Source organism: Microtus ochrogaster, chromosome 1, assembly GCF_000317375.1.
Source record: "Microtus ochrogaster isolate Prairie Vole_2 chromosome 1, MicOch1.0, whole genome shotgun sequence".
Classification (NCBI taxonomy): domain Eukaryota; kingdom Metazoa; phylum Chordata; class Mammalia; order Rodentia; family Cricetidae; genus Microtus; species Microtus ochrogaster.
In genome coordinates this window covers 123,248,828-123,272,931 of record NC_022009.1, presented here as the reverse complement: position 1 = coordinate 123,272,931, position 24,104 = coordinate 123,248,828, and the positions used below count along the sequence as shown (strand labels likewise).

Sequence of the window (24,104 nt, the reverse complement as noted above, 5' to 3'; positions counted from 1 at the left end):
CTCCATATTTATGTTTTGTTGGGTTTACTGCTAAGAATTGTTGTTCAGTGTCAAACTTGTCCTGTGGTCTGCTCCATGTCTTCTCACATAAATCTTTACCTATTTGCCGGTCATTTTTCTCCTTTATTCTTTTTATATATTTAAGACCTTAGTCCAACCTGAAGCTCCGAATTGTATTCCCCATAATTGCTTACATAGTGAAGTAGTTTTTTTTTTTTCCTTCATTATCGGGCAATATAACCCGAGAGCAAGAGTTTGGATAACATTCCATCAAACCCATTCTTTTTCATTTTATATTCACTTATTCGTGTTGCATGCATGCTGTTGAGGGGGTGCTGGTGTGTGTTCTCGTGCCATGGTACACACATGAAAATGTCACGAACAGCTGTGGGAATTAATCCTCTCCGTCTACCACGAAGACTCTCGAGACCAAACTAAGGCTGACCTGCTGAGTCGCCTCACCAGCCCCAGTCTGCATTCTTAGAGAAAATTCAAGTTGAGCGCTATGCGCATTGTGAAATTTAACTTGTGATTTTTAAAAATGTATTCATAAGGAAAGAGTATTTATTATTTCCCCTGATTTAGGTCTCCAGGTTATTTCAGGTCAACAAAATCAAATCTGTTAATGCTTTATTCTTTAAGAACACTTTGCCTGTATTAGTACATCTGTATTAATGTGTGCTTATATAGTCATTAAACTGCACACCTGGCATTATGAATTCATTCTACTATATACTATATACAAATACACTTCCATAAAGTATTGTGTATTTTAAGAGCTCCCATCATCAATATTAGTTAGTAAGGGAGTTGGACAGGCAAAATAAAACCAAAGAAAAATAATTCTTTCATTTTAGAACATAAATAAAAGCCTTCATGAATTCTTTGGTGTAGGTCTGTGTTAGTAATCTAAATTTTGATTTTATTTTCTCTTTTGAAAATTGTGCTTATAAGAAACTTGAGACCTTTCCTGCTGAGATCAGGAACAAGGTAAGGAGGTCTCTTGTCACCATGCATTTTCTATATCACACTGAAAATTCTAGGTGATAAAATATGACAAGAAAGGGAAATGAAAATATAGCAAAGCAATAAGGAAAACTGTAATCAATACAAGTAACAGAACTGTCTGTGTGAAAAACCTCATGAATCAACAAATACAAATCTATATTTCACTCAATAAGTCATGATAACAAAGTCTCAGTGCAAAAAGTTAATATACAAATATATGGGGGGAGGTCAGCTCAGAAGGAGAGGGAGAGAAGGAGGGTAAAGTAACAGGAAGGATGTCTGGAAAAGCCATAAGAATCATCTTATTTATTTTATTGAAGTGACATACAACACACACACATACAGTTTATTTAAATGAAGTTAGTTCACTTGGGCTGACAATGCTCCCCACAAGAGCCATTAAATTACCTAACAAAAACCCCACTACCAAATACGAGAAACACTCTTCTGAGTTGTTGGTCAGAGGAATCCAAGACCATGTAAACAGTATAGGCTATTGCTATTGCCCTGGGTTGCTTCTCTGAGGCTGAAAGCAAGTCCCTATTGCTGAAGACACCATGCACTTTGGACACAAGTCCCAGAGCACCTGAGCTGGATCTGACATTAAAGCCTCCTCCCTCAGGACTAGCTTTCAAAGTACAGGAAGTTGTTATGCCAGCTTCCAAGGGAGAGAAGCAACAACCAGTTCTTTTAACCCAGCTGTGATGCCTAGGAACCACAAGGACGGGAAGCCTGGAATGACAACCCTAAGGGTAAGTAAGTAAGGTCTATCTCGGTAGTAGCCAATAGTTCTCTAATTGGATGTAAGGCCAGCTCAACAGCAAGGAATCATGCCTGGCAATGTGAACCCAGGGCTCGTGAGCTCAGAGATCTCAGAGGAGAAGCTACAACTGCCATGTTACTAAGCCAGCTAATTCCTAACTATATTCTAAATTTTTATCTTAATGCCCACAGGTAAGTCTGTCTTGTACCTCTCGACAAAGAAATGTCTCTCTGCAACAGATGGAGACCATTACAGAAAACACAACTGGTTAAAAACACATTGACAACTGATCATCAGGTGCCCTGTCCCAGCTGGTACAGCTACTCCTGCACCTCAGGCTCCTGGAACATAGCAGAAGATTATGAGTATCAGAGGACCAGGGAATCTGCTGTGACGTATTATCTCCTGGAAATGACAAAGATGCTACACCCATGTCAGCTTAACAATACGGCTGCTTAAACAAGGCTGAAGAAGTACAAGACCAAAGACATGCTAACAGAAAGGAGAAATCTCACAGGGCTCCACCCATAGTACTGACAGAAAGGGAAGTAGTTTTCCCCTGGGAAGAACAATCTAACTGGCTACTAGTACCAAGTTATCATCCCTGAAATCATAGACATACAAGTAACACTGAACAGAAGAAGCAGCTTGCATTTGCATATTTAGGTGCACACACACCACACAAGAGACCATGATTTTGAAAGACAGCAAGATGGGGTATATGGAAAGGATTGTAGAGCGGAAAAGGAAGGAGAAAAATAATGTAGTTATATTTTTATTTTAAAATTTTAAATAATTATAAACAAAAGAAAAATTCCTTGAAATCTTTGAAATATTTAAATTTGACCTAACCTAGAGGACTTAAAAGTATTTACAGTGCAAATAGCTATTATAATAATAAAAAACTATTAAAATTCAATAAAAGAAACTAATCAATTTTGAAATGGTCCAATTTGTGCTGCTCAGGAAGTCATGGGGTTGGGGCCAACAACTGGAGTGCAGGCAACCTATGGGGGGCACATGCTTAAAGAAAACCGACTTGCTCTCAGAGCTCATCAACCATCAATACTGCAAAGGGCCTTTCTCTCAGCCTGATATGAAGAACGGTGGGTGCATCTCCCAGAGGCCCCAGGGCAGCCAGAAACAACAAGGAAGTGAATGATAGCTTATTTGTAGCTGCTGCTCCTCAGTACCTGGTTTGTTTGGAGAGCTAGTCACTTATCAGATATGCTAATGCCTCTGCTTCCCTGTTCCCTAACACCTGGGAAGAAAAATCCCTCAGTGAGCCCTGCTGACTCAGTTCCTGCCTCCAGCATCCACCATGGCTGCTTCTATCTGTGCCAGATCACTTTGTATAATGGATGAAGTCTCTCATGCAGAAGTCTGTTGGTCCAGAAGCACAGGAAACATGTAAGTCCCCTGTATAGTAAAGCAAAGAGGCAAACATCAATGGCACGGTTTAAACCACTGTCTTGATATCTGTAGGAGGAAAGGGCCTTAGTTCTGAGCAGGTCAGACAGAATGGAGAGCACGCGAGGACACCATGTATAGATACGGATTAGCTTTAAGATGAAATAGCTGTGACAGTGTCCTACCCAGCCAGCATTATGACCTGTCTACTCCACATGCTCCTGGCCTTCACAAAACTTAGAACTAGGCGTGCGTCAGACCAGAAGTGCATTGCGAGGGTCATTTTAATCTGCTCATTCACCGCGAGGGTAAATGATACAGGAAAAGTCAGGGTCTTATCCCCAAATACCCATATAAACTATGCACTCACAGGATCACATTAAAAGGCCTGCTATTGCAGGTTGCCTGCTATGGTGTGATTTGGCTGTGCCTTGGGGCATGAGCCAGATTCACCACACCCTGATAAACAGAAGGAGCTGACATTGCTCATTGTACAGATGGCTCTATTGTGCAGCCCAGCCTTTGGGAAGAGGTGTTCCTCAGAGCTGACTGAATTCTCAGAGGACTGGGAGAGCCTGCTGGAAACGCTTTTCTAGGGAGATGACTTCTGAGGCGGCCCTCAGTCACCAATTCTCAAGAGACAAAGAGCCTTTGATTGCAGGCTAGCCCTGGGGACATACTTGTTAGCTCGACTGTTTGTCCCTGACTACTAGAGTTCATCTGCCTGTGACTGCCAGATACCTGACTACCGCCCACCATCAGCAAGCAGAGACAGGACCTCCTCAGAGGGCGTGCTCAGGAGTACAGAAGTGGGAGCAGGTCAGGCTTTTCTCACACTAAGGAGAATGACAAAGCAGCACCCCATTAGCATGTATCTATTAGTGCATGCTATGTGGATGTAGACGCACGGGGGCCAGAGGTCAGTCTCAGACACCACTTGTGACGAATGTTTTCTAGATAGGGTTCCTCACTAAGCCAGGAACACATTGAATAGCCTAGGCCAGCTAGCCCCATGAACACCTCCCCAGATGGCATCACACACGTAACACTGTAAAAAGTCCAGCTTTTTAAAGAGATGTTGGTCCTGCGGTTAGAACTAATGTCCTGTGCCTGCAAGCAAGTGTTTCACACACACACAGAGCTATATTTATGAAGACCTGGAAAGCTTCAAAAATAGAACTTTCAAGAACTTTCAAGAAACAGAACTCATCAGCTAGTGCTGGAATTCTAAGTTCAGATTTCCCCTTCAAACATTTTATTTCTATTTCCCAGATTAAAACAAAACAAAACAAAACATTTCTTTGGTTGACATCCACATAATAGAGAACATGTGGAATCCTTAGAAAATGGGTGTACTTGTTTTGATGGGGTGCATGTGTTTTGCTTGCACACATGCAAGGTGCTGGGTGTGCAGCCGCTGCCTGTGGAGGCCAGAGAAGGCACTGGATTCCTGGAACTGGCTTTACAGATGAGCCTATGGTGCCACCTGAGTGCCAGGACCCTGACCTGAGTCCTCCGATAGAACAGAAAGTGCTTTTCACCACTCAGCCAACTCTCCAGCATCTAAATCTTTTCAAAAAATAAAAAAAGGGACCACGTTTATACTGGAGACGTGGGGCTTAGCACGTTCACCAGGATGCATGATGATTGACGACATGCTCACCTTGCTGACTTGGTGTCTGCTATAAAAGCAGCTTCCTTCTTCTTCCTTCCAGGTACAACAATGAGTGGAGAATGCACACACTACTTGGGCAGGAAGACCTGATGTGGGGACTGGGCATGATAAAGCCTGGGTGTGGCATGCATGAGTGAGCTGGGGCTCAGGACATTCTTCAGTGACTAAAGTGATATTCACGGAGAAAACTGATGAGCCTATAGTTCTGCTTGGCCAAGGAAAATATAAAGGTTATTATTGCATAAATCAAGGATAGGATTAACACAGTGGGATTCCAAGGTTTTAGCATGAATTAATAGGTGTGATGAGCTTATCTAAACTGGAAAGACATAACCCTCCGGTGAAGAGCACAAGGGTACACAAAAGTAAATCCCTGCGGAGAAACACTCACAAATGGCGTGTTTTCATTAAAAAAGCAAGGAGTTTTGGAAATCTGTCAGTTCTGCAAAGCCAGCTTCAGGAGCCCCAGTCAATCAGCTCTACTCTAGTCTGTTACAGTCTTCTGGGGTCAGATCTGCTCCAGCATTTCCTATTTTCTCATTTCTGGGTTGTGCTTGTTACTGAGAATGCCTTTAATATGATTGAAGGGGTCTAGCAGTTTGAGCACAGCAAACACAGGCCAGACCATGACAAACTCTGCAGACAAGCTTTGCCCTTTTCCCCTCCCTTGCTAGCTTGCCGCTGTTCCTGTCTTTGCAGTATCCCCCAGAAGCACCCTCTCTTGCTAGCTTGCTGCTGTTTCTATCTTTGCAGTCCTCCCCGATCCATCTTGCCCTTCCTGGGTAATAAATCTTCGTACTGAGAATTTGGTGTTTGGGTGTGTCCTGTACTGAATAGTAGGCATCACTCCCCTTCTAGTGATGGTTGTCTGTTGGCATTACTTGGGGGTAGAGGGTGGTATTGTTTCCTCTGGGGACCTCTATCTTCTTAATTACAAACACTTTCCTCACTGATGTGAAGGAGTTGGTCTCTGCTGTAATCTCTTAAACACCCACAGTGCCAATGTTCCCATTGTTTTCTTTCTTTAGTTTCTCTTGTGATTGATTTGAATTTTCCTTCCAATGTTATTACTGTCTTTTTTACCTCTTTATTGCACAAATGTGTCTGTCAATGACTTATTTCTGAAAACATCACTTGAGTTTATCATTAAGATTCACGTACACAACACAGCTCTCTCTCCCCCTCTCTGTGTCTCTTCCTCCCCACTCTCTCTGTATGTATGGAGTGAATACTGGCTATGCAAGACACTCAGTTAATTTGCCACGGTTAACTAGAAGGGGAGTCTGTGTGCTTGGAAGACTGGTGTTGTTCAGATGATTGTAGGAACTGAAATTTATGCTCTTCTGATCTGTGTAAAGAAAAGGCTGACTGTGCAGGCGAGACACGGGAGACTGAGGGGGCTGGTCACACTGCATAGAATCAGCTGAGTTCTATGGACATATTTCAAGTCATTACGTTTGGGGACAAGCACCCATGTGTTCTGGTCTAATTTTAGTTTGCATATGCTTATGATATTTACTCAAGGACTGTTCATAATTCACGGTTGTCTTAGTTACCTTTCTTTCACTTGAAGGAGAAAAGGCTTATTTTGGCTCACAGAATCACAGGCTTCAGCCTGTGATTAGCTGCACTGCTTCTGAACCTGTGGAAAAGCTGCACACCATGGGGGAAGGAGCATGTGTTAGTCAATAAAGAAGGGAGGATATAAGGAGATATGGATTCCAAATGCCCTTCATGGCATGCTCCTGATGGTGCAACTTTCTCTCTAGTGCCACATCTGAGAACACCAAAGATTGGCAACCAAGCCTTTAAAATATGAGGCTTCAGGGGTGGCTGTGTCCAACACCTGGCGAGTTCATATGATGTAATATGAACCCTAGGGGAAGAAAAGCCAAAATTTTAAACATCCTTGGGTCAGAAAGTCCATTTTTATATCTTATGGGATTAATATTCATGTACTCTATGAATTGACTCTTTGCCAAGGGTCTCATTCTTTTTCTTAGTACACGATTTGTTACCATGGTCCTTCTGTTTCTTATTCACACACATGCACCTGATTTATGCTGTGCAGGAAACCTTTTTCTCCTTTTTTCCCTCCGCCAGATCTTTTTCTTTCTCTCTGGAATAACCTCTTTGGAACTTTCTTCTTTTTAGCTTTGGAGAATGCCATTCACTAGCTCATCACTGGAATCTCAAGAGTAAACAGACTCTTTAATCAACGCTCCAAAGCCGACGATAAAAGCCACTGTTTCACTAAAAGTAACGAAGATGAGAGAAGCCCTGATGTCACTGTCTAGTGATCTACAGACCGAAATGAATCAAGGTGCCAGTACCTGGATCTTCACAAATAATGTCTCCATTTCATCTCCTCCTGGCAAGCCCTTTGGATTATGGCTGCAAGCAGTGCATGTACTTCTGTTTCCCTAGTAGCTGCTGCCAGGTTACGTGGCCTCAGCTCACCTGATTAGTCAATCCTTCATTACTGAGCATAAAGGAGAAGGGTTTGCATTCTGGAAAACCTAAGCTACTTCAGTGTGAGTGATGGTTTGCTTTTCAATGCACTGGTTATGTGACAAGAGGCCCCCTGCCAGTGAAGCCACACACTCTTTAATCCAGCCCATGCTACTGTTTACTCAAAACAAAATAAAACCCAAAAGCCCAACTCTAGGCCCCACTACTTCTAGAAACCAGTTTGCATTGGCCTTTTATCAATAATCCTTTTTATCAATAATCCTTTTTTATTTGCCTTGCTATTTGCTTCAGTATGTCAACTTTGACTCCATGAGAACTAACATGCTTGGAAGTTAATGTTTTACAATTCTTCATTTGATTTTCTGTCAGTCTGCATCTCGTAGTTGCAGGTTACAGCTGCAGTGACGCGATGCCCACCAGAGAAGACGGCTCAGACATGGGTTTAAACACATACAATGCTTTTATTAGATGGCCAATGTGTGCACACTGGGTGTTTGGGATCCAGTTTAGCTCTGAGCATTTCTCAGGATGAGCTTTTAAGCACAAAAACCATGTCCTGGGTTGACACACTTCAGTGAATAAGAATGGCTAGCCAGAAGCAGAACTACAAAAGCCAAAAAGAAAGGTTAGTACATCTAGAGACTTCCCCATAACTGTGGACTCTGATGGACAGGCCCTTTGTTTTAGTTTGGCAGGTGGTGCTAAGCGCTGAGCTTTAGGGCCTGGATGGTAATTCTCCCAGAGTTGGCTGTGCTACGGCCCCTATTGAGGCCCCGCTGCAACAGTGTGTGATCAGTATCCACAGTCAGAGGAATGAGAGCTGGTGGGATGGCTCATCAGGTAAAGGTGTATGTCTCAAAATCTAACGACTAGAACACATATGATCTTCAATTTGACCAGCTGCTTCAAGCTTCTGCTCCTGTAACTTCCCTGCCATGACTCACTGCTCCCTGGACTACAAGACAAAATCATCCCTTCCTGAGATTGTGCTCATAAAGATATTTTATTATGACAGCATGCAGAAATTATTCATATTCTAGGACTTTTACCCCTTTTCTGCCTCCCGGAAGATATTTTATTATATCATATTATGTAACTTCATTTTCTGATAGTGAGTTAACCGACACAATTCACTTAGATCAGATGACAGAGAATTAGTCGTGTTGATTTACAATCCGACATCAGCACTCAGGCCACCAGAAACTCTGCATGATCTAGCAGGTGCCACTTTCACAGTGCAATCTTTCCTGAAGGCTCTGACTTTGGAATAAGGATCTACTTATAAACACATCTCAAGATTTATAACAACTCACCTGTGCTTTCTGTTTGGATAATAACAGTGATGAAAATGTGCAGGACTTCTGGGGATCTCATCCAGAAATCAAGGCCCTATGTGCATCCTACAGGCCATTTTGCAGGAAGCCAGACATTTGCAAGTATGCTATAGAAAGCTACTGGAGCTGAGGTGCACGACTGCTCTCTGATGAGCAAGAGACAGAGCAGGCACCATGTCTAGAAGCTCTATGAGAGACTCTGAGGAAGGCAGGTAGGTAGCCAAACCAGACAGATGACCACCTATGTTTTAAGTGAAAAGGAATGTCTGAAATAGCCTGAAATTGCACAGCTGAAGATTATTGACGAAGCTTAATCCATGATTGCGAGCCAATACAGTGGGTAAAAAAGGTCAAAGTTCCTGGCATGCTACGCCCCGCCCCCTGTCTGCGCTCTATGCGCTACAATACAGTTCACGAGCTTCGGGCAAGGGGCTGAAGGTTGAGAAAACAAAAACACAGAGACAGACAGACACATGGACATCTAATCACTGGTACAAAGCCCTTTATTCAATAGCACCATGGAAGCTTATATACCCAACAGTCAAGTGGGCCAACAGGTGAAAACCTTATCCTCTGATCCTCAAGGCAAGGCACAGCTTTTAGTAACTCAAATCAGAAGACTCTAGCAGGGAAGAGCAGCTGAAGGCCAGGATGCCAAATGGCCCCAACACTGGCAGGTTGGAGTTCACTGGCTGTGTCAGCAAAGCTGGATCCCAGAGAGCTACGGCAATTTATCAGATGAGCTGGTTATCAAGGAGTACTGAGGCATGCTTACTGCATCAGACAGTCTGATAAGCAGGTCCTGAGGTCTACTTCTCAGGTATTAGCAGGTACTAATGCACAGGTTATTTTGATAAGAGGCTGTGTTTGGCAGTTCTACGTCTTCTGTGTTCCTCAACAGTGATGTTCCTACATCAGCATTTCCAGAGCTGTGTTTGTGGACAGTCAGCGGGTGTAAGTTCAAACTCTGAGGCCCCATTTCTCTTTTTCTTAGATGGAAGTGGTCTTCTTGGAGACCTCAATAGAAACTCTCTAAAAGGTCAGGGGTTCTTATTTCCTTTTGTCCTCCTTACCTGGCCAAGCCTCAACTACCACCATCTTGGGCAAAGAGCCAGGCTTATAAAGCCAGTTGTTTTATTGGGGTGCAGGAGAACATTGTCTATTTTTAAAAACCTCAGAATCAGCACCACATTTGTAGAATTGTATTTAAAATGCAATCCTAACTTTGGAAATGCTCACATGGAGAGTGGAACCACAGAGGTAGACTGGGAACCATGCATTCACGACCCAGGGGAGGTAGCGACGAATATTCCCATCACCAACTTTTTTTATCAAAGCTTTTATGATGATTAAAATCTGATCTTAGGTTCCTAAAAGTTCCTCAGGTAAGTAAAACAGGGTAGCAACTTGATTTTCCCGTTGTTAGGTCATGAGATGTCAGCTAAGTGACTCTCAACACAAGTATCTGGAAATGAGACAGGGGTTTTGCTATTACAATCCCTGGGAACCAACACTAGTATTGAGTGGGCAGGCCAGTGAGGTTGCTTTTTCACCATACACAGCATAAAAAGCCTGAACAACTAAAGTTACCCTGGCCAATGGGGAGATGGCTCACACTTGCTGTGTGAACATGTGGAACTTAGTTTGGATCCTCAGCATCCATATAAAAAGCACAATGTGGCCATGTGTACTTACACCCCAGGGCTAGGGAGGGAGGTGGAGACAGAGACCAGGCTAGCTCCAGGGTTAGAGAAAGACCCTGTCTAAGAGCATAAAGCACAAAGCAATAAAGATTACCAACATCCTCCTTGCCCAGGAACATCACATGTACATCCAACACACACACACACACACACACACACACACACACACACACACACACACACACACAGCATGCGTACACACACTAGAATGATTGGCACGACTGAGGTGAGCTCTCGTTGGCTCCAATCTTTGCTACTCTTCTCAAGCCTACTCAAGTTCATTGCCCATCTGCTTCCCTCAGACTCTTCATCGTAATCAACACACATTTTAATCTCCCTCTCTCTGCTTCCCTCAGACTCTTCATCGTAATCAACACAAATTTTAATCTCCCTCTCTTTCCATGATGGTTCTTCATCTATGCTCACACCATTCTCCTTCCTCTCTCTTTAAAAAACAAATAACTCTTTTCAAAAGAGAACCACTGCTCCACTTCCATGAGTCTTTGGTCTCATCCCATGCCATCCCATCCCGTGCACTGCTGTGCCATCCTGCCTCATCTCATCCCGTGCCATGTGATACAGTATGGAGCTGGAACATCCTCCAAGGGACCATGTATTAAGTCTTGGTTGCCAGGCCCTGTGATACTGTGAAACCATAGGTGGGTGGGGACAGGATCTGGGGAGGAAGTTGGGGAAGTCAGCCATAGATGTGCCCTTGAAGGGGATACATGAACCCTGGGGCTCCCTTCTCCTCTGCCCCGTGCAGCTCTGCTGCCCCAGCATAGGTGCAAAGCAACGGGGCCAGGCCACTACGGACAGAAACACCAGAAACAGCAATAAGAGGAACTCCCCCGTCCTTTATCTCAGACATATCATCTGTGCAGTCCAAGTGAATACACTACACCCTGCCATCTCATCCCATTCCACTGCACAGAGACTGGAAAACAAATATAGCCAATTCTCCCAGGACTTGACCATTACTGCAGTTTTCCCAGGGTCTCCTAAAGATGCCAGTGCCCCCAGACCACAGGAACAGTCTAGAGAACATAATGCCCACATTCCCAAGAGGTGGAGTGGATGGCTTTTGACCATTTTACATGGTTAAATGGTTTACATGATGGGTTACAGATGTTTGTCAATAGATGTTTGGGCTAGTTACAAGTTGTTTTTGGTCATGGTCAAGAAGAAAGCTAAACAAAGGAGATTAGATTCAAGGATCTCTTTCTACAGGGAAAAGGGTGATGTAGTATAGGAATGATGGGATAAAAGGGTGGATTGCTGAGTCTACTTTTGAATACCACTAGTCTCAAGTGTTTTACATTAGTATAGATTTTTGTATACTGATACAAATTTAAGGTCATTTGTATGATGTTTTATATATGTATATATGTTTATACTCTTGTTTACTAAGGTAGTATTATATCCTCCTGGGATCTTTGATGGGGTTGAAGACTAGATAGTCATAGTTTTTCATAGTTATGGTAGAAGATAAATTAGGTAGAGAGGTTTGGACTTATCAAGATAGAACAAATAATGGAGTATTTTCTCCAAATATGCCAAATAAAAATGAATTGGTCATTGTTCTTTGAGGAAATCAGTAAGAATAACAAACTCTTAGCCAATTAACTAAAAGGTGAAAGACGATCCAAATTAACAATGCCCCGTACCCTTCAGTAGATGGCCAAAACAAAACAAACAGTGACATTTCTGGAGGTACTACCGAGTCTCAGAGTGCTTGGTCAGGACATTTTTTTAACCTTATAGGTCTTTTGAGTAAACACTGTATGTTTTCTGGTTTTATGGGATTCTTGTATGTGTCAATGTGCATGTGTCTATATTTATATGTCTTTCTTATGTTTTTTTATTTAGCTTCTTTTCCTCTGTTTTTCCCCATTCTAATTTATTTTTGTTTTATCTTATTTTATCTATTGTTATTCTTAGATACCTATTTGTTTTCTAGGAGAGATAGAAGGGTATGGTTATGAGTAGCAGGGTAATTGAGGAGGAATGTGGAAGAGTTGGGGGAGAGGAAACTGAAATCAGAATATATTGTGTTAAAAACTTTTCAATAATAGAAAAATTGTGTCTATTTATTTTTATATTTATATCTAATGCTCCAACCTGAGGCTGACTATGGATTTTCTTGAAGTCCTTTTAGTTGTATATTATAATTTACTTTTTTGCCTCTTAAAATGATTCATGAATTAGCTGCTGAATATTAATAATATATAAGCTTTGGAGATACATAGAAATCTACTTTAAATTATAATTATTTTATTCTGTTATTAAGGAGCATAATAGCTACATTAGAATGGTTTTATATAATAAAAAATTGTTTAAAATTTTGCTGAGTGTGGTGGCACATGCCTTTAATGCCAGCATTTGAGAGTCAGAAGCAGGCAGATCTCTGTGTTTCAAGGTCAGGGCTACACATGAGAGCCTGCCTCTAAATAAATATCATTTCGATGAATTGCATCAAGAGTTCAATTTTCTCATAATTTCTATCATTACTGATCCCTCCGTCAGCACCCCACCATATACCACATTTAATCCTGAAGGCTGGTATTGGCAAGAATGAGACTGACTGTCACCAATGAAGACTTCTCACAGATGTGGACAAGGACCAGTTAAGTGCTCTGACCGGCCTCTCAGTTCTTTCCTGTTAACACTGCAATGTGAGCAAACAGCATGCTGCTGTCCCTGTCTTCATTCTGACCATTTCCTTGAGTTCCTTGGCTACAGCAGACATCAGGGCCTCTAGTCTGATGGGCGACAACATCACTTGGTAGGTTTGGTACTGGAGGTAGAGCCCAGACCCTCACACAGGTACACAAGGGACACCTCTAGTTCTAAGGTCTTTTGCCTTCCTCCCAAAGGCCTTGTACTTTCTTCTCCTTCCTCTGATCCTGGCAGGAGAGCAAAGCCCTGCTCTTTGCCCTGATGCTAACTCTCTATGGTTTTGAAGCCATTGCTTCCCGCCAACATATGTCATCATGCTGTTTTTCTTTCTTTTTTTCTTCTTTCCTGAGATGGGGCTTTCATGTGTAGCCCTAGCTGGCCTGAGGGTCACAGGATCAGGCTGTATAGATCAGACTGACCTCTAGCCTACAAAGATCTGCCTGCCTCTGCCTGCTGACTGCTGGGATTAAAGGCACCAGTCATGGGGAACAGGTAAGTGTTCTTCCTTGTTCTGTGATCTTTGTCTCTCCTTCAGTGTTCATAGACCCCTCATAAAATCTCCACTTAAATAAAAATACGACAACAAAAACTTGCATTTGGTTCTGTCTCTTTTCCGCAAAATTCCTTGAAATAGTCGCATTCAAGCTTTTATTATTGTGTGTGCATGCAAGAGCCACAGCACACACGTAGAGATCAAAGGAGATAACCTTCTGGAGTTGGATGTCTCCGACCATGGGCTCTTTGGATAGAACTCAGGGGGCTTCCTGTTATTCCATACATAGCTCACCTAGCCCTTTCTCACTATCTCAGTAAAAACAATTTGTCAAAAAGGGTACTGTTGGCCTTAGACATGTGAATGTCTAAGACATGTCTTAGACATGTCAATGAAGTACATTGAGAGATGATGTGGGAAATAAGTTCAGGTGGATTTTGTTGAATCTCCAGGCAAGGGAGCGCACAGTGCATGGCATATAGCAGACAGGTAGTACGGGAACACGACTGGAGAGGGGTTGATGGGAGCTCCTGCCTACCTACTCTTTCCCACCTTCCTCTCTTGATTGATTTGCAGCACTTTTTTCCTTAGAGGTGCAGCACTGCAGTGAGATTTACAACCATCTGTGGGATTAACAGAAGTTCAGCGACAGAGCCAGATGGAGGATAGCAGGCAGGTTGGGAGCAAAGGCCCAGTCCTCCACAGAGAGGAAGCCTCCGGTCTCAGCCTGGTTCAGGTTCCTTCATGGGAAAGGGGATTCTCACCCTTAGCCCAGAACTTAGCCTTCTTAGCCTCGTGGCGATAGTCTGGCTTGTCCTTGTGGCCTTTGTCCTCGGAATTTAATCATTTACATAATACATTAGCACAGGACTCCAGGCGGGTCTGGGCACCCGGAACCCAGCCCAGCCAAGCCAGCGCCCTAGCGGCTGCCTCCCTTGGCAGCTCCCCCACCACCCTCGACTGTGCCGGGATTCCCCTGCAAGCGCAAAGACAAGGACCTCAGTCCGCGCCCCAGCGTTCAGTTTTCCTTAGTCTCCCTAGGGCGGCAGCGCTTTACCAAAACCCACAAACGTTGGACGAGTGACATGAAGCTGGGACCCTAGCATCAAGGAAACTTGGCAGGACTCCTGTTTTGCTAGAGGTCGTTGGGGTTTCTTGACCGTTGAAAGTCGCGCGCTCAACGGGCGCTGGGGCCTTGGAGCGTCCAGAGCTGTAGGATTCCGATCGTTCGCGCTGGGGGGGCTGGATGCCGAGCGAGCAATTCCACTTCTCCACGTGCCACTTGAGTGCACCTGGATTCTGTGTCCAAAACAACAGGGTTCAATTTTGGTAGAACCTGCAGGCATTTGCGGCTCGGGCACTCTGGCGATTACTAATTCTTTAGTAAACTGAGGGGGCCGCGGTAACAACACTCTTTAGAGCCGGTCTCGCCCAGAAATCGTACCAAGGTCACTTCTCCTAGCAAAAGTTCCAGAAAGGCGCTCCATTCGCGACAGGTGCAGGACCATTCGCGCGACTACGCCTCTGGCCTCTTCTACGTGGACTGTTTAAAGGTCTCAAGTGAGGCAGAGTCCTCGAGCAGAAGAGCCAGGGTGCAGAACGCCCGCGCCCAATCCTTGTTCTCTGGCCTGTGACCGCATTCGGCCCGCCCTCCGCACCTCTATAAGAGGCACGCAGAAGAGCGCACTCGGAGCACCGCCCCCAGGCGCGCTACTTCTCCGGCTCTTCAAGCGCCGCACCGCTGTCCCCACAGCTGCAGGACACTGGTTCCTCCCCTTCGCGGCCCCCAGCAACGGGGTGATTTGTCGTCTCCTCTGCTCCCTTGCTCTCCCGGACTTAGGCAGTCTTCCACCGTGCTGATTCGCAGGTGAGCAGCGCTGTAGCGCCGCTGTCCGGCAAGCTCACCTTGCACAGCCCAGCGCTGGCGCAAAACTCTGGTACCCTGAATGATGAAGAACCCGATGATGGAAGCAGTGTCTCTCCTCCTGGAGAAGTTGCTCCTCATCTCCAACTTCAAGCTCTTGGGCGTGTGCGCTCCTGGAGGAGGGACAGGGAGGAACCGTCCCTATGAAATCAGCTCTTTTCTCCGGGGCGATGTGCTGGAGGTGTCACGGACTCATTTTACCCACTACGGGATCTACCTGGGAAACAACCGTGTAGCCCATCTAATGCCTGACATCCTGTTGGCACTGACCAATGACAAGGGACGTACTCAGAAAGTGGTCTCCAATAAGCGTCTCATCCCCGGAGTCATTTGCAAGGTGGCCAGCATCCGTGTGGACACAGTAGAGGACTTTGCCTACGGAGCAGACATCCTCGTCAATCACCTAGACGAGACTCTCAAGCAGAAATCATTGCACAACGAGGAGGTGGCATGCAGGGCTGAGCAGCAATTGGGGCTGACCCCCTACAGCCTACTGTGGAACAACTGCGAACACTTTGTGACTTACTGCAGATATGGCGCTCGGATCAGTCCGCAGGCTGAGAAGGTAGGAGAGACTTATAGGAGCTGGGGCCGGGATCCGGGATCTTTTTGGACATCTCCCTAGCCACACCCTTCTTAGGTCTGGTGTTTCTAGGGAAGCTCTAGAAATACAGGAAATACAGGAATACAGATGACAGTATTCCTGACAACTAACAATTCAGACACTTGAGACAATGGGAGGGCACGATTATCCAAACCACAACAGTTAGGGTTGTTTGTAAGAGCATGGGTTGGGGACTGTTTACTCAAGTATGGGTAACTAAAAAGGGGAAAATGAGCCCCCTCCCTTGAGTGCCGGCTCCCTCTATCACAGCAGGAAGCCTTTCGAACACGGCCCGTCTCCACTCCCCGCTCCAGCATTAACTCCACACGGGCTCAGAGAACCGAGGAGTTTTTACACTGATAATGAGGATAAGTCTAGTGTGAAATTTAAGTCCCTCTCTTTTTAGCTTTTACTATTTTTTACACCTTTTCTACAGTGTATCTTTTGTCTGACTTATTGCCAGAATGGGTTCAAATGCCTTTTTTCAAATGTCTCGGTGTTTACAAAAGCAAACCTAACACCTTCTACATATCTACTGCTCCCTCTCCCCTCTCTTTTATGAGACACGGTCTCATTGTAGCTAAGGCTGACCTCAGGCTCCTAATCTAGCCTAGGATGACTCTGAACTCCCAACCCTCCTACTTCTACCTCCCACAGGTATGCTTCACCACACCCAGTTCTGAGGAGCAAACCTAGGGCCGGCTGAATTCTAGGCAAACACCCAACTGAGTTACATTTCCAGTCTTAGAAATTTCGCCTTTCTGGGGATGCCTCCTGGGCTGATGGTCAAATGAATAGAGTAGGGGGACGGAGAGTAGTGAGGGAGAGAAGATAAGGAAGGGGAAGGGAGGGAGGGGAGGAGAGGTGTGTGTGTGTGTGTGTGTGTGTGTGTGTGTGTGTGTGCGCGCGCACATGTGTGAGAAGCAGGGTCTGTGTCCTAGACGGGTGGGTGTCTAATTCTAAGTAGGCAGTTATGACCTTGCACTTCTGATATTAGTACTCCACCACCCAAGTGCCAGGATTTATTGGCACGTATCACCACACTTCATTTGTGTGGTGTTGGGAATTAACACCAGAGCTTCATGCATTGCAAGCAAGTGCTCTACCACCTGAGTTACATTCTCAAGTCTTTATTCAGTTTGATTTTAACCACTTTATATCTTGTTAGTGTAGCTGAAGAGAAACATTAGGTGTTTGTCCTATAAACGATGTATGGATGGCTAATAGGATATTGGATATTTCTTTAGATATTATGTAAAACTTTGACTAGGGATGGCCTTATATTCACATTGTGGACTAAAACACAGTCAAGCTTGGATTAATTTCACGTGGATCACTAGACTATATACTTATAACAGAATATAATTACACCAGTATCTGTGGCTGGTCCTTGACTGTATTAAACTAATAATCTAGAATTATGTCAAACACAGTGCTGCACCTCTTTGACCTCAGCAGGAGGCTGAGGCAGGAGGATCCCTGTAGCTCAAGGTCAGCCTCTTCTATATAGAAAGCTCCAGGAAACCAGGGATACACAGTGAAACTCTCTCAAAGCAAGGAAAAAGAGAATATGAAAACCAGGGCTGCAGAGATGATTCAGCAGTGTAAGAGTTCATACTGCCCTTGCAGAGGACCCAAGTTTACTTCTCAGCACCCACAGGTGCCTGTAACACTAGCTCTGGGTAGGGTGTGTTGTTGATACCTCTGGACTCCACAGGCACCTACACTCCTGTGCACACAGACACACACATACACATAATTAAAAATAACAGAAAAGCATTAAAAATTAAAGATTTTAGAAATCTTCCCAGCTTCAGGATATTCCATTAAGCTCTGGAGTTCTGGGTCAACTTGAGCAATACAGCAAGATCTCATCTCATCTACAATGCCATACTCTAGAAAAGGATCATGGGTCTAGTAGGAATAGCAAAAATCACACGAAATGTTTTTATTAAATTTTAAATTCTAGCATTAAATTCTAGCAATGACAATGGTACAGAAATAGCTGTCAAGAAATATAGCAGTAGTAATAATTGTAATAACTTACATTGAAGAACAACTGTTCTTTTATATGAAAGATTTTTATTTCATTTATCTTCAGGGCAACCCTGGTATTCCCATAAGGCATTTAAGATCTCTGTAAGTTTGAGACCAGCCTGGTCTACAAAGCAAGTTGTAAGGCAGCTAAAGTTACACAGAGAAAAAAAAACCCTGTCTCAAAAAAAAAAAAAAAGACATTTAGCCAGTCTGGACTTCCTTCTTTATGGGAATCACCCAACTGAGTTACCCTTTCCCTTCCTTATCCTCTCTCCCTCACTACTCTCCGTCCCCTGCTCTATTCATTTGACCATCAGCCCAGGAGGCATCCCCAGAAAGGCGAAATTTCTAAGACTGGAAATGTAACTCAGTTGGGTGATTCCCATAAAGAAGGAAGTCCAGACTGGCTAAATGTCTTTTTTTTTTTTTTTTTGAGACAGGGTTTTTTTTTCTCTGTGTAACTTTGGCTGCCTTAGAACTTGCTTTGTAGACCAGGCTGGTCTCAAACTTACAGAGATCTTAAATGCCTTATTTGATGTCACACAACAAATAAGGCAGAGCAAGAATACCATTTCCAAGTACTTTTTACATGTGAAGAAGTGATACAGTAGAATGCACCCACTGAGGGTGGGTACCATATTTGATGTCTCTATTTTAGAAGCCAGTTATGTGTCACATAACTGATGATGAATTTTGCTATGGCAACTCAGTATGACTGACTCTATGCCTTTAGACGTTAAGAGACGAAACAGGTGTCACCAAATTTTAGGCTAATGAAGTAGAAGAATTGCCTATTTTTTTTCAAGGTTAGCAACTTCCTTCTGAGGTCAGTTTTAGAATATACTAATTAGTATTAATCAACTTACTGTTGCCTTTACCCTTTAATGCTGGGTAACTTTTATGCTGTGCATTTTATAGTGTTCTGTAACACTCTGTATTTTATTAGTTCATAAGTCACTGGGAACATAAAGTGTTCCTGGTAGAGACAAAACAACCAGAAAGACTACATAGTAGTGTAAGTGCTTTCTTTTAGTCATGGTTGCTAATATTCTTAGCTTTTCTTTTCAGTTTTATGAGACTGTGAAGATCATCATTCGTGATCAGAGGAGCTGTCTTGCTTCAGCTGTCTTGGGACTGCTGTCCATTGTCTACGCTGGCCTGGCACCATATACGGCCCTTCCTGCCCTCTATATTCCATTCTGCTTGTGGATGATGTCTGGCTAGCTTCCAGCCGTCACGTGAATGTGTATGTATTTTCTGTGGGACTATGTTTATATTTATAGAACACAAACATTATAAGCTTGTTGAGAAAATGTGGCTTTCAATACTGTGTTCTAGATTTTAAACAAGTGATTAGAACCCTACAAAGTGCTTACAATGTAATCCACGACAGAGCCCTTCTGTGTCCTCTGGGGCAGGTCTGCTGTGGAGCAGGACAGCCTGTCCGGACTCAGCGGCCCCAGAAAAGCAGACCCTGAGGTGACAGCCACAGGAGATTGCTTGGGCCACTCTTTTCCTCCTGTAATCATCCTGCTGCCAGGCTAAACAACTGATCACTAATGTCACTGTCAATGTATTCTGCTCACTGAATGACTGACACTAAAGGCAACATTTTCTCTCATTTAGATGAACATGTTTGATAATTAGCCATAAAGAAACCAAATCTCATATTCTGTTTTGCCTTTCTTCATGTAATAATCAATTTCAAGTCAGTCAAGAATATTATTTTCATGTCTTGAGATCAGTATTATGGAGCGTAAGGAATTAACTGGCCATAAAGCATAGAGATGTTTTCTACTGCACAAACAGTGGTAGTAGCTATTTATATTCAATTTTCAATAGTCTGGTACTGTATGGCTACTTTAAAAAAGGTAAACAGATAGAGGATTGAAGTAATTCCAGTATCTGGTGCACACACACACTACATAAATATACCAGTATCTGCACACATATAGATAGATAGGTAAACTGTATTTCTGGTTACTTTATTATACTAATGTAATTATATCTACAAAGGTGAACATAACAGGTAAACATAAAATAAAGTCTGATTTTCTTCCCTATGCCCTTAAAACTGTATATATGTCATTGGTTAGTTATTTTTTAAAGCTAAATTTATTGACATCCTTTAAAAAAAACCCTCAGATTTGTTTCTGTTAAGTATTTTCTGGACCAACAAACCTCTCTTCTGAGGCATTAAGTCAATCAGACCAAATTAGATCAAATTAGAAGACGACCAGGTTTGATGGACACCAGTGCTCCTGGCACGGGGGAGGGGGGGGGCGGAGGGGGAGGGCATGACACACGGAGAACTGGAACAACTCAGAAGAGGGAAAAGGGGCTACCACATGCTCGTTAGTCCTCTAGGGGGCAGTTTAAATAGCCTGTGGGAGTGGTCTTGAACTTCCCTTGGGAGGGGTCACCATTTGGCAGGCATTCTTGGAGGTGGAGTTTGGACTGAGGCCACACCCATAGGAGGTGGCTTGATCCAGAGTTTATGCCCAACATTCCAAGAAGGATGCCAGGGGGCTGGGGTGAAGCACCCCAATCAAACATTCCAGACTTTTTTGGGTAAGGATGTTAGGGGCTGAAGTGATGCTTTTAATTAAACAGTTTTACTGTCAATTTTCCACTTTAAGTGTAGTTTATGAACTTATTAGAGGTGTGTCACAGTAATATATAAAGCCTGAATAAGTAAGTCAAAGGAAATGGAAGGTGATTTTACAGAATCCACTAAACTAGTCTGTTGAAGACTTTAGCAAATTGACTAAAAATGACACCACAGGTTGTAGTTGCATTTCAGGTATTGGAACTGTCTTATCAGAGGTTGTACATGCCTATGACACCTGCATGCAGAAGGCAGAAGCAGCAGGTGAAGCGCTCCAGGTTTGTGTGGGCTGGAGGACGACACTTGCCTGTTAAATGTCAGGAGTTATAAACCAGGTACTAGAGAGGTGACTTGCACGTGAGAGCTACTGCTGATCCTGCAGAGGACCAGAGTTCAGGCGCCAGTAAGCCCTGGTGGCTCACAACCTGTAACTCTTAATTCCTGAAGCTCCAGCACCCTCTTCTGACCTCCATGAGCATAGCACATACACTGGAGACATACCACCACACACAGGCAAAACACTCACCCACATAAATTAAAAATAAAGCTTACAAAAGAAGGAATCACAAAATAGCTAAGCATGGTGCTACACTGTTAGTCCCAACACTTGGGATGTGAAAGCAGAAGACTGGGAATTTAAGAGCAGCCTGTTACACAGGGGATTTAAGACTTGCTTGCATCCCACAGGGGATTTCAAGACTAGCTTGCACTACACAGAGAGTTCAAGGCCAGTGGGGGCTACAAGACCTAATCTCAAAACAACAACAACAAAGGAACCACAAAACAGTGATTCTTACAGAGAAAAGGAGGAATTGTTTTAGTCAGTGTTCCAATAGGAGCAAAACTGAAGAGCAGATCTTTGTTTAACTGAGGTTTTATTGCCGTGAGTTTTCCTACAATAAATTAAGTTGGGGTATAATGATAATTAAACTTTGTTTAGTCTCCTAATTAAACATTTAATTACTTACATGCTTTATGTAACTAAAACATTAAGTGGCAAAATCAAAGAATCTAGGGCTGAAGAGATGGCTCAGAGGTTAAGAGCATTGCTTGCTCTTCCAAAGGTCCTGAGTTCAATTCCCAGCAACCACATGGTGGCTCATGACCATCTTTAATGAGGTCTGATGCCCTCTTCTGGCCTGCAGGCAAATACACAGACAGAATATTGTATACATAATAAATAAAATATTTTAAAAAAAATCAAAGAATCTAGGTGTTCTATGGGCCTGTTCCAACCACTTACATTTTAGCCTTAGGCATTGTCATGCTGAGAGCCATTGTGTTGGTGTCATTTCCCTTCATCCTGGGAGCACTTGTGTAAGTGAACTCATAGTGAGCTGTTTTTCAAACATCAGTATTGTAGGCAGCGGAAAATACTGTTTGACATTAAATGTGTTCGTAGACAGTGGTTCTCCTTACAGTCTATGAAGTTCTTGGGGCTGGAATCAACATAAGTATCTCGACTCTCTTCCATCATGAGACCAAGAGGCAATCCATCATTCGTCGGATGCTCATCTCACTCTGTGCTAAGCATTGAAGTGCTGCAATTTCACGTTCATTTTACTTTTCTTCCTCTTTTTTAGAGACAGGGTCTCACTCAATAGACCAGATTTGACTCAAATTCACTCACAGAGTCATGCGGGCCTCAGCTTCCCAAGTACTGGGATTAAAGGTGTGCTCCACCACTCCTGGCCTAATACCACTTTTTAGCCAGCTATAGCAGCCTGTATATAGTGTTGGGGAATACAGAATAAAGAACAAGCAATCCTGCCTCAGGACTCAGGAATTTACTTGAAGGAGGCAGTAAGAAGCAGGAAGCTGAGACTGAGTTTATTTTGTTACAATGACATCATTCAACTGTCCTTTGTAGTTGAGGGAGGGAGGAAAGGAAGGAAGGACGGAAAAGGTAAATGTCCCTCAGCATTGGAATTGCTGAACTTGTAGGTAAGAGGGTATTATCCCTTTTGTTGCTTCGGTTTGAGTAATTAGCTAACAAGGAAGAAAAATGTCAGTTACAGAGAAATCCTGAGCCAATCATTTCTTTCCTATCCCAAAACAGGCAGGTTAAATTCCTCCAGACTTCCTCAGTCAAGGTTCATCCTTATGACCCAAGTTCCTCAGATAATAATATGTCTATTCTACTGACACAGCGGTAGCCAAGTCACATCACTGTCGAGTGTCACTGAAGACTGACCTGTCGATCACAAAGAGTTCTCAACCCCAACCTCTGGTGTCTCAGAATTCGAAACACCATTTAAAATAAAGAAATGCAGATGCAGCAAGGTTTTGTTGAAGCCCTAAGAGAAGACAATTTTCTCCTGGTAAAGCAAGGCTATTTTATAGACTTTTTTTTCTTTAATTAAAAAAAATTTACTCTAAAGCCAGGTGATGATGGCATGCCTTTAATCCCAGCACTCAAGAGGCAGAGGCAGGCGGATCTCTGTGAGTTTAAGGCCAGCCTGGTCTACAAGAGCTAGTTCCAGGACAGGTTCCAAAGCTACAGAGAAACCCTGCCTTGAAAAACCAAAACCAAACCAACCAACCAAACACAAAAAACAAAAATCTCTGTTATATGCTTTTATATATGCTTTTGTTTAAAACTGATAAAGAACATAGGCTAATATTGTCAGTCTCCTAAGAGTTAATTTAAAAGAACAAAAGAATCCTAATGGGCCTGTCCAAGATCTGGGCAGGAAAATGTTACAGACTTTACACAGCATGATGTCTCCCTAGACATGTAGCTCTGTAAGACGGTGCCTGGTTCTGTCCCCCTCACACTGGAGAGCGTTTCCTTTGCCGGCTGCTTTGCTCGCTGCCCACGCTCATCTCCTTTGCTCTAGTTAATATCACCTGTCTTCTTCACTGTGCTCTACCTGGATCCTTTCAACAAGGAACACAGCAGTCCCAGGGGAAGTAGAAGGACATCTCTGTTACACTATCAATACTGAGGCAGAAAGAGCTCCCCTTCCTAGGCTGTTCTACACTCGGAACAGTAAGCAAAGTCACAAAGCCACGTGAGAGTATTTACCGCAGTGAAGACCAAACAAACAATAAGAGTAAGGTTTTGTGTCTAAGTAGAGCTTTAAGAATAACACTCCCTGTCAGAACAGCTAAGATCACTGAAACAAGTGACAGCCCATGCTGGAGAGGATGGGGAGCAAGGGAAATACAGGTCCATTGCTGGCAGAAGTATAAACTTGTACAGCTACTATAGAAATCAGTACGAGGATGGCAATCTACCTATTTCAAGATCCAGCTATACCATATTTCCAAAGGATTCATCATCCTTCCACAGAGACACTTGCCCAACTGAATTCATTGTTGATCTATCCACAACAGCCTGAAACTGGAAATAGTTCCAGGCCTCGAACTGTGTTTCATCTAGTTGAGCTGT

The 24,104-nt window shown here is 43.4% G+C and overlaps 1 protein-coding gene across 1 annotated transcript; it reads left to right on the top strand.

Moving 5' to 3' along the window:
* The first annotated feature begins 15,331 nt into the window (after nucleotides 1-15,331).
* Nucleotides 15,332-19,368, top strand: Lrat (lecithin retinol acyltransferase). Its single transcript, XM_005344148.3, has 2 exons — nucleotides 15,332-16,026; nucleotides 19,171-19,368. Exons 1-2 carry the CDS (start codon nucleotides 15,484-15,486, stop codon nucleotides 19,324-19,326), a joined length of 699 nt encoding a protein of 232 aa, XP_005344205.1. The 5' UTR covers nucleotides 15,332-15,483; the 3' UTR covers nucleotides 19,327-19,368.
* The last annotated feature ends 4,736 nt before the right edge of the window (nucleotides 19,369-24,104 follow it).